The 11,280-nt window shown below is 46.9% G+C and overlaps 1 protein-coding gene across 1 annotated transcript in view; it reads right to left on the bottom strand.

Annotated features, from left to right (window-relative positions):
* Positions 1 to 2,603: 2,603 nt before the first annotated feature.
* RASAL2 (RAS protein activator like 2) overlaps positions 2,604 to 11,280 on the bottom strand; it is a 158,491-nt gene continuing 149,814 nt past the window's right edge. Inside the window, exons 15-18 of the mRNA XM_054384631.1 lie at positions 10,564 to 10,698; positions 9,014 to 9,216; positions 8,458 to 8,545; positions 2,604 to 3,545 (exon numbers count right to left, since the gene is read on the bottom strand). Coding sequence (XP_054240606.1) covers positions 3,381 to 3,545; positions 8,458 to 8,545; positions 9,014 to 9,216; positions 10,564 to 10,698 — 591 coding nt within the window. The 3' untranslated portion in view covers positions 2,604 to 3,380. The remainder of the gene's footprint in view (positions 3,546 to 8,457; positions 8,546 to 9,013; positions 9,217 to 10,563; positions 10,699 to 11,280) is intronic.

The following is an 11,280-nucleotide window of genomic DNA, read 5'->3' as shown; positions in this document are numbered from 1 at the left end:
CAGAAAGTGGCATTTTCACATATTGTCAGCTTGAGGCGCCTGAAAAATGTCTCTGGGAAGCTGCTTGGTAACAAACTAGGAGAGACAGCTGCCTGCAGAAGTCAGGAGAGGAACATTTTGTTCTTCTGCAGCTGATCAATTCTAGTGTTGCAGCGCCATGTGTCTGCAACCTTCACCCTCTTTCAGGTCAGCAGGCAGCTTCTCCCCTGTTGTGGGAGCCAGAGAACCACACTTTACACTTTAGGGTAGAAACCAGAATAGAAGAGAAACAACCAGCCTAGCAACAAGCTGTGAGGACCATACTGATGGGTCAGGCTCTTCTGCAATAGCAGCTTTTGCTTGCAAGCTTAAGAAATACACCAGAGAAGGTACATTGTTAGAATGACACACTGCTGAAGACCTCACCCAAACATCTCCATCATGGGGCAGATGTTATTTCCCCTGTAAGAGTAAGGGCTGAAATGCTGCCCCAGTTGCCTTTCCTTGCAGAAACCGAAGTGGACACCTTGGAGTCTTCAGCACCAAACCACACAGCTCAGCCCGAGATCTTTGACTGATTAACAGAAAGCTGAGGGGCTCTGGTGAAACCTGTTTCCCAAATTAACGCTACCAGAAAGAGATACCTGCTTCTGCCTTGCTCTGGACAATGCCCTCCCACCACCACATGGTCACCCATACTGCAGTCAGTGAGCAGTGCTGATGCCCATCTGGAGAGGCTGCTTGGGGGAACACACTCCCCACCACGCAGCTCTGTAGTTACAGCGTACAGCAAAGAGGAGATATGGGTCATGTAAACCCCCTCAGCACCAAGGAGTTTGCAAAGGTTTCTTGTAAAAGAGAGCTGCTCACACAAAGAGTAATGCAAACTCCATAGGCTGCCTACAGCTGTGGGGCATGAAGGAACAAGGAAAGGAGGAGGAACTTAAAGGCACAGCTTGAAGAAGAAAGTATCAGAGGTCAGCAATGACCCGGAGCTGGAAGACTGTTTGGGAGGGAAATGACTACTGTGCAGATGCAGAGCACAGCCCCAGGTGTGTCGTGTCGTGCAGGGCTGATATGGCTATGATACTCCAAGAACAAGACAGGGGGTGCTCCTTGGCCTGTAGGACCAAGTCACATTTGAGCAGCCAGGGAGCCTTTGATCTGAAGGAACTTAGCATTAAATATAAATTCCAACTCGCTGCAGATGAGCCTTCTTGAGATGTAAATTAACAGCCAAGGTCTTGCTAGGAGAGGTTCATACACATCTCTGTTGCATGTCCTACAGTGTAGAGATGTGGTCTCTGCATTTATGCATAGGCAGTAGCATAACTTACTTGTCTGATGCCCTTTAAGTGAAGTATGGTAACACAGTAATGGGGCAGAACAGTTAACATCCTGTGCCCTCTCACAAGCTGCATTTGCCCACAGAGGTGAGATTGATTCACGTCCAAGACACAAACCAGCTTGACAAGAGACACTGAATTTGGATCCTCAGTATTGCCAATCCTTCATGTTCAAGGGGGTCACTTTCAGGAGGTGAAGAAATTGGCTTAGAAATGTCTGCATTTTTCATGGAGTGTGATTTTAGAGACCCGGAAACTAAGGCCAGAAAGAACAACCAGATCATCAGCTTGGACCTTTTTGCAGGAGTTCCAGCCTGAACTGTCTGCTAAACACAGCCCACACTGAGGCAGCCTTCTTGAGGCCTTTGTCTCCTTTTGAAATCAGCCTTCCCAATTTTTTAATTTCTGTTGAGATGTTTCAGTGGTTAATTTCTGGTGAGATGTTTCACCCTCTGCTATTAGTGTATTTCTGCAATGAGAAATTTCAGTTACTTCCTTTGAGAACTTGGGGGCTAAAACTCAATAGCAGCAAAAGAAAGTGAAAGGGGAGATTCACATACTATTACTTGATTCCAGAATCTGAGGCTTTTCAAAGCCCCTCTCAGACTAAATATTGTGGCATTTGAGGAAATCATGAGGATTGACAATACTGTGTCCTTTACTGTTAATCTTTCCCAGTTTGTGAATGTCATCATCTTCCACGAGAAGGTCACTTTATAATTACAAATGCATCCACATTACAGCCTGTAAGTACGCTACTATGAAATGCAACTGAGAGGAACTGGAGATGAAAAAGCTTAGCCAAAACTCCTTAAAAAAACCCAGTAAAGAACTTCAAAAAAACTCTTTAAATACCTAGAAAAAGGAAAATTTCAGTGGAAATTGAAGATCTTCTAACACAAACAGGCAGAAAGCGTCCTTCAGTGCAACTAGACTGCCTAAACTAGTGGGTGAAACATGTTCTATACTATAGAAACCATAGTATAGCACAGAAATGTTACCAGAGTGTCTATACTGTACTATAGAAATGGCACAACTACAGAAATCCTCCAGGAGAAAGGAAATGTTGCATAGGGCAGTCTGCTTCTCCGGGCACAGGCACCCTTGGGTGAGCTCTGCCCTCACAGCACTGACCTGACTGTTCCAGTGGAGCAGAGAGGATGAATTCAGGGTGCTGCTGTGGGGAGCCTGAAGTGGGGGATGGACAAAAAGTTTTAAACCAAGTATTTACAGCTCTCTAAATTCTCAAACCAGAAAATTGCTTTGGAAGCAACTGGGGGTAAAAACAAACAAATCCTACCTTAAAAAGCTGCAGATTCCCTCTCTCTGTCTGATGAGAAGCCTGACTGTGTGCAAATGCAGGGAAACAAGCTTTGCTGCTCCAGGTTCTGACCTTGTTCAGAAAGACTTGAATTTTTTTTCCCAGAGTCCTACCAAAAGTAGGTAGAGGATGCAGCAAGAACCAATTTCCTTGCTCAAATGTTTGCTATTGAGCTTGCATTGGGGTAAAGAACAGCTAGAGAAGAGGGGAATAAACCCAGCAAAGGAGTTTTCTCATAGAATGCATTCCACTCCTTTTTCACTCCACTCACCTGTCAGCCAGCCTGATAGAGACAGCTGCTTGCCTAATGGAACCCACTGTTCATCTCACTCACACCCACCACACACATGCACTCACACTCCCCTCTTCCTCCTCCAAGGACTGCAGTGCTTTCAACAAGAGGAAAAAAATAATAATAAAAATAGCAATAATTAAAAAAATCTACAGTATTCACTTCCTTTTGGTATATTACAGCGGTGTCTTCTGTACACGACCCCAGAGCTCCCTTTATTTACACAGTGATATGGAAGGACTTGTTCTTGGGAGCCTGGCTCTCCTGGCCTGGAGTGGGGAGTTTCAAGCCCACCTTTCAAAGTTCTTCTCTCTCTTTTCCGTTTTCTTAGCAGCATTATGTAAACCTGGTCAAGGGGAAGGGGGGGCTGTTTGGAAGGTCTTTCGAGTTCTGCTCCCCTCTTGCCCTTCTCCCGGGGAGACGGCTGGCAGCACCTGCCCGGTTAGAAGCTGCTGTTTTTGAATTCACCATTCTCCGTGATGGAAAGCTTGGTGGGGTTGGTGGGGGAGATGCCATTGCGGACCTGCATGCTGTAGCGCTCCTTCACTTGCGTCAGGGCACTCATCAGCCGCGTGTTGGCAGAGTCCAGGGACACGATCCGCTTCTCCTGCAACAGACAGCCCACACAGTCAGAGCTGCTCCACCGACCGCGCGCCTTTGCCCCGCAGGCCTGCTTCACGGGGAGCCTCCAGGAGCCAGGGCGGTGGCAGTGCCCTCAGATGGTTTCTGAGCAGAGGCAGCTGGGCTCACATTCTCTGCTGTGATGGGATGTCTGCCTCTTTCTGTTTTCTGGGGGCAGCACCGCCCCTGCCTGCTTTTCACAGGCGGCTCTGGCCCTCCTGGCCTTTTTTGCACGGTGGAAGGTGACAGCGAGTCAAAGTTACACTGGTGAACTGATCCAGTCATGGTGGCTTTATCCAGACAGCCTCCAACCGAGGCAGATGGAAATATAGGATTTGCCATGGGGGATGGGGGTTGGGGAGGGGAAGGGTGTAGGTGTTAATAACAACAATTGCCAATTATTATTATTTTGTAAAATATGTTAGAAAAACAGAAACAGGCAGCAGAAAATAAAAGTGGTGGAGGCTTCATCTGGCAGAGAGAAGTGCAAGTGGTATGTAAGGGCCACAGTGCCTGTGTTTTGGATGGAGTGTGCTCAGAAGAAGTTGATGGTATGCTTGAAATAAATAAATAAATTTTAAAAAAGCAGATGATGGCAGCCTGCAGTCACCAGCTGGAGCGAGGGTGCAATAGCAACATCAAGAAGAAGCAGCCAAAAGCTGAACCAAAGGGGTTATTTGAGGTGAAGGGGGAGAGGGCAGTGTGGGTGGAGGGGGAGATGCCATCGACAGAACACAAAGAACAAACACTGAACACACTGCTCCTAGACCATTCCAGCTCAGAGGGGCTCCCGGGCTCCATTGAATCCAGGGTTCCCACACCCTGGTTTTGATTCTTCTGGCACTCAGAGCGCTAGCTTCCACTGTTAGCAGAAGGCTAAAGGATGTGCAAATTTATAGCAAATAAAAAGCCCCAGGGACAAGCCCCAGCTTACTAACAGCTAGATTTTATCTGCAGTGGGACAAAGCACTGGAGGGTCAAGCCAGAGAGTTGGTGGCATGATAGGAGATGACAATTTTCATCTTCCCTCAAAAAAATTACTGATAAATAATAATGCAGCCACACAGAGCAGCAACAGAGATGGCAAAAGGCAAATATGCTCTCCATGCTACCAACTGATTGGCCTTTTTTTTTTTTTTGAGAAGTGAAAAAAAAAACCCTCACATAAATTATGCAAAAAAACCCAAACCCTGCATACAGGAACTCTTTCCAGTCCAGCCCACTGAGAAACAAAATGGAAGGAAAAGTAATGCACAGAAGGCACAAACATTAAGGGCTAAGTTCAGACACACTGCTCAGGAGACCTGTGTTCTCCATGAGCCCCCTGAGGCTTGGATCCCAGCACATCAGCTGTGTGGTACATCAGTAACCAGGTGATGCTTGCTTTTCTCAGTGGGCTTCCCCACAGGGGTAATGGTTAGGGTGCAAACACAAAGCAGAGCTTAAGTGCTGCTTGTATTACAGCCCTGAAGAGACCAAGCTCTGTAGAGCAGAGCAAATGGAGGAGGAGGAGGGACAAGAAATGGTCAAAAAGCAACAGCACTTGCCCTATCCAGTCAATCTAAGGAAGGAGAAGGGGCAATGGAGGAGTTAGAGGCCACAGCATTTCCTCCCAGGATGAAAAACAGCCTGCAAAACACAACTGCTTTAGCAGAAATGTGTTCTTCAGCAAGTTAAAAGCTCCTCCTCCTCAGGCTAAATTTCACCTGGAATATGTAATTTAAAATTAAAATTTCTTTCCAAAGAATGTGGCTTTCCAGAGAGTTCCAAATGAAAGGCTGGGGATCTTCTGGCACTGAGAAGCGCTCACTGTGCCAGTGTGCGAAACAGCTGGAGAGTTACACTTGAGAGATCAGTCTTAACAGCAGGAGCTTTTAAGTAGGGAGCTTTTAATCGAGTACGGGCATCTCCCCACCCAAAGCAAAACACCACCTAGCAGCCATGTCTCTGACACATGGATTGGGCACAGGGAGTGGGAGGAGCTGGAATGGGTAGGAGGTCAGTGCACTGGGCCAGGACTGGGTACTGCTCAGCTAGAAAACTGATTGGGTTTACTTGCCTGTTGGAATTATCTCATCCCCATTTATGACCTGTAATTTAACACAGCGCAGATGTCACTTGCAGTAGCAACTGGGCTCGGTCTCTTTTGCAGCTCTGCTGCTCCAAGGAGAGAGCCTGGCCAGCCCTAGCCCTGCTCGGTCAGGGAGGCCCAGGACAGCCTCCAGAACCATATCGCACACAGGGTGCTGCCCTGCCTCTACCGACAGCACGGACACTGAGAACAAGGCTGCCCCTGGGTCTTGGTGCAGGGCTGAGTGCTGCACCTGACCACAGAGCAAAGAAGAGCAAATCCAAAAAAGCAGCTGGTGCTAAGTATCTAAATTGGGCTACTGCTGCTTTCTTCAAAGAACTGTGAGAAGCCAGGTTCCAACTCCACTCCATACATCTCACATCAAAAGGACCTCTTCTATTCCAGCCACTGCTGTATCCCTTTGCCAAATTAATCACAGACTAAGAAAAACCCTCCAAGCACCCCTTAGAGGGCTTGCTACAAAACACAGCAAACACGGGCTCCTCTGCTACGTCTGTTCTGAAACCTTCAGCAACAGCCTCTTCTACTCAGGTACCCATTAGAAGGGAATGACAACTAAACTTCCCCTATGAACTGGATGACATCAAAGCAGTTAAGGCTTGCTGCTGGCCTTGCTTGCCCCAAGCAGCTAACAGCACTTCAGAAGAAAAAAAGTGTCAGATTAAAAAAGGACTCTCTAATGCTGCTGGGTTTTGACCAATTTCCACTGCAGGTGATAAATGATGCATCACTCAATCCAGCAGACCACACCCTCCCAGCCTGAGGGTGTGATGCTTTCACAAGTCTGCATCAAGTCCCCTCTGCCAGCTGGTGACACTGAGGGACCAGACTGGTGCATTCTCTGCTTGTTAGCTCACACAGAGACTGAGAGCCTACTGGCACAGACAGAAAACAAAGGGAAGGGCAGAACTCTTTATCCAGTCACAATCTCAAATCTTTCTCTCCAAAAAATCACTTTTTATGAATTTGTTTGGTGTCCCTTTCACCTTCTTGAGGCAGATGAAAAAGGCATCACCCACTTCGAAAGTAAGTAACAACAGGGTAAGAAGTGATGGCCTCAAGTTGTGCCAGGGGAGGTTTAAGTTGGATATTAGGAAAAAAAATCTTTGCTGCAACAGTGGTCAGGCATGGGGATATGCTGCACAGGGAGGTGGTGGAGTCTCCATCCCCGGAGGTGTTCAAGAAATGTGTGGCCATGGTACTTTAGGACATGTTCTTTTGGCCATGGAGGTGTTAGATTGACGGTTGGATTCAATCTTAGAGGTCTTTTCCAACCTTAATGATTCTGTGATTCTAAAAACCATGCTGCTATCTGGGTGAGCTGCCATTCCACTGGGGTGTAACAGTGACAAGCCTGCTCTTTGCCTACCCCCAAAACCCAGCCAACCCCCCGAGGCTGACTGCACTCCTGTTCATTCCCCAGCACTGTGCTCTCCCACTTCGCATTCTAAGAGCAAGTCCTCACAGGAAGACCTTCATCTAGAAGCAGTGACTACTCTGGTGCTTCTGTGCAGACCGCCTTGCACAACTGGGAGCTATATATGGTGTCATTCCAACAGGATTTCCTTTCTATGCTGCCAGACTAAGTAACAGAAGTGCCTGGTTATCATAACACAAGTGATTTATTCAGATTAGATGGCGCAGATCCAAAAATCCAGCTTTCAGGAACTGCCTTTCTGAAAGACTGCAGGAAAATGGGCAGAGGCAGCAGGAAAAACACAACTTTTCCAATCGTCAGGAAGAAATCTGCTCTACATCTGCTCCCAGTGGTACCTGGCTTTTAAAATCACATCTTTTTCTTCTCTAGTTCCACGTGAGCTCAAACATTGCTGTTACTGCTGGCCATTCAACCAGAGAAAATGCCCAGGGTATGCCCTTTTGAGGTCACTTGTGCTCAGTTCTAATGCACCAGTACCACCTTTAATGGTGTTCAACTGAGGCCCAGCACTGTCAGCACTCCGGGTAGGGAAACAGCCTCCTGAAATCAGTGGGGTTATTCCTGAAGCAGGCCATCTTCTCAAGAGAATCTGTTTGGGGAAGTTAACAGTTGGAACTACTGAGAGGCCCAGAAGCAGGAAAGATGTCCTTCACAGGCAAGGATCACGAACAGAACAGGGCAGGCGGGTACCAAACCAGTCTGGGGCTCTGTAGTACAAGCTTTGCTCTCCAGGATCAGCACAGACATGGAAGAAAAGCCGAAATGATCCCACACAAGACACCCACATGCACTGCCCGCTGGGTCCCACGTTCCACAGCTAACTTGTGTTGATGCAGGCAAGCACTGCAGGTTCATGGCAGAGTGGGCATTTCTCCAGGACTGACGTGGACAGTCAAATGGGGTGAAATGCCACAGAGGACATTCTACAGGGCAATGGCCCACAGCAAGCATTCTCTTTTCTTGACTCAAAGGTCCCAAGCCATGCTTTTAGCTTGCATTGCTGAGATGCATGCACATGGCAATTAAACTATGCTGGGATGAGGCACCACTTCCAGAGTTCCCAAGCCCTCACTGGGAACAATGTCTACACACAATGCCCCACTATTCCTTCACTCCCTTGGGATTTCACAAAGTAGAAAAGGTTTTGGAGAAGCGATCAGTCCTGTGATTTGTTGTCAGGCTGTCCCAAATCCTAGTGTTGGACAGTAGTCTAAAGAATAACCCCCCTCAATCCTCTCCCAGAAAGCACATGTGGGCAGTGAGTAACTGACTTGGGAGTTAGGTAAGAATGCTGGGGCAGGAGAAGAGGGTAAAATAATGAGTTCTACACACAGAACACTTGGCTCTTGGAGATCCTGAGCTCCTTACCTGTGCATCAATGATTTTCTGCTTTGCATCAATGACAGCTTGCATCTCTGCATGATCTTTCTTCAGCTCCTCTTCAACTGCCATGAGTCTGGGGTGCAAAGAGAGGTACAAATCAGGACAGTATAATAACACTCCAGAGCATTTCAGGCCTATTGATTTCACTTCTCTGTCCTGGTTCTGTAGGAGAAGAATTCTGCTGCATTCAGAAAAGCTTATGTATCCAACTGACACTCCCAACCTTGCTGTTCTCAAAATGGACACTGCCAAAAATATAACTACTCTGAAGAGCTTGAGTACAGATGGAAAACAAAGCAAAAGGACGTGTCAGAAGTACAACAGAGACCAGGGTTAAAAATTCCTGAATCTTTTCCTTCACTCTCCTGGCAACCTGAAGCAAGTTCCTACACCTGCATCCCTGTTTCTTCATCTCTAAGGCAGGATGGTATTGGTTCAGAGATCTCAAGAAGCCCAGGCAACAACCACCTTTAGTGTCAAAGAGGACACAACAGAAAGGTTCTGTCTGTCCTGCACAGTCCCAAACTTCCCCATGCCTCACCTGCTGATGATGCTTTTCATCTGGCTGTCCTTCTCCTCCTGCTGCCTGCGTAGTCTCTCCTCACTGTCTTCCAGCCTAGACTTGTACTCCATCAGTAGCTTCTGCATTTGCTGCTCCTGCACCAGGAGCCGCCGCTCGTACTCCTCCAGCCTGCGACTCGACACTTTCAGGCGCTCCTTCAGCTTTGCTATCTCTTGTTCATACTGGGGGGGGGAGGAAAGAAGGGAAGAATCAGATGCAAAGGAAGAAGGAAGAGATCAGGTCACTCTATCTTCTACTGCTGTTCAGAGAAGGACACTTTTTTCATGAAGAATACATTGATAGAGGTAAAGGACATGACAAGAAAACTGCAGGCAATTACAGAGAAGGAGCAAACAGGCTCCCACTGGGCATTAAGCTATTCCTGCACTGTAGGATGTCCTTCTGTAGCACAGCTTAAGCAGTCAGAGGGCTCTGACTGCTTCTCAGCCCTGACTGGTAGCATCCTCAGTTACTCCAGACTCAAGCAGTTCCCAGAGTGAAGCTGCTAATAGTGCAGGAGGACTAAACATACAAAATGGGGCAGTATGGGACCCAAATAAGTCATTCTTCAGACCTAATCAAGGCATGAAACCAGATGTGAAGAGAGGGTAAATCATTCACTACAGAATAGACCCTGGAAGTTTACTTGGCTGAGGTTTTGCTCTTCTACTTACTGTCTCTGTGAACAATCACTTCTGCAACAGAAAAATAAATCTTGACATGTTCCACTCTGTTTTGGATTCATTCACCTTTCCTGGTAATCCTGTGGTGTTCCTGCTTCTTGTCCACCAGATATTCTGCCCCTCCCTCCCTTCTCAAAACATCAAACCTCTTAGTACACCTCATCACCATAGCAGCACAGGAATGGAACTGTACTTCCAAAAAAAAAAAAAAAAAAAAAGTATGTACTCCTGAAAATAAAGATGCCTTAAAAAGAAAGATTATGGATGCTTCTGTGTAGCCCAGAAACACCACACTACCTAGATGAGAGGTGCTTTGCCTCAGGTGAAGCCCAAGACAAAATCTGAATGCAGCTGATCATGAATTGCATTTATAGAGCCCCGTATAGTCACTTAGCACATCTGAAGCTATATTAAGGTATAGCATGATTTTATTTTTTTTAATTGACTTTAATGATCACTACAATGTTTTGCAAGCCCAGGAAAATGGCAGCATGCTGTAGCTGTAGTGTTGTCATTAAAAAAAAATCATGACTTGAGCAGGATCTAATACACTTCAGCAGCATGACTCACTACACACCTAAGTGCCAAATACCAGCCTGCAATGTACCAACTCTCAGCTCTGTCAGTGACATGCTACAGCCTGTACATGGGTTAATCTCTAGCAGGAGATACCATGCTGCAGGTATGTGTGACAGCATGTACAGCAGGAACTGCTGCCAACACAGCCTGTGTGTGAAAGCATGACTCTGCCAGAGCTGCACCTCAATGCCCCTCTGAACTCCACTATGGGGTTGGACAGGACTCACTGGCAGCCCTTCAGCTAACTGCACACAGAATAAACTCTACCTTCTCAGCGTGCTTGACTTCATCTGGGTTCTGCTCTGTGTCCTCCTCTACTTCTTCATACTGTCCATTATTGAGAACCCACGCAGCTGTCCTTTCCACTGGGGACATTGTGGCAGAGTCCACAGGTGACTGAACCTGTAGCAGAGACACCTGTAAGCATTTTGCAGAGAAACTACACACAAAGCAACTCTAAAATCCAGTCACACAAGCCACTGCTAAAATCCAGTTTATTGGGAAGGGAAAATGATAGTGAGCCTGTCAGTCTCAGAGGATCCCCAAAACCTCTCTTGCAGAAACACTTCAACCTACTTTGACTTTGGACCTACAGCACTTGAGTCCCTCTCAAGCTCTCCATGGCACCTGCTATGCTTTAAGTGACAGCTGAACTCTCTTAAACCTCTAAAACCAATGCACTTAAATTCTTCCTCTTTAAGTGAGCTTCTCTCTGGAAAAGTTCTTGTTTCCAAATCATATCCACGCCTACCTTTTTCCATCACCAGATTTTCAGCTAGGCTTTCTCAACCTGTGATTTCTCTCACAAAGAAAACTGAATGACCAAGCTTCATTTGCAGCCTCTTCAGTTAAGACAGATTGGTTTCCTTGGAGTACTGAGGAGCCGAACTTGGGAGCAGCTTTCTCAACCATGCTGCAGACCAACTTTTCAAGGGAGGATGGGGGCTTGCGGCTTAGATATGGGAGAGCACAGCAGTACTACAA

Source organism: Indicator indicator, chromosome 10, assembly GCF_027791375.1.
Source record: "Indicator indicator isolate 239-I01 chromosome 10, UM_Iind_1.1, whole genome shotgun sequence".
Taxonomy (NCBI): domain Eukaryota; kingdom Metazoa; phylum Chordata; class Aves; order Piciformes; family Indicatoridae; genus Indicator; species Indicator indicator.
This window is presented reverse-complemented; position numbering and strand designations above follow the sequence as displayed.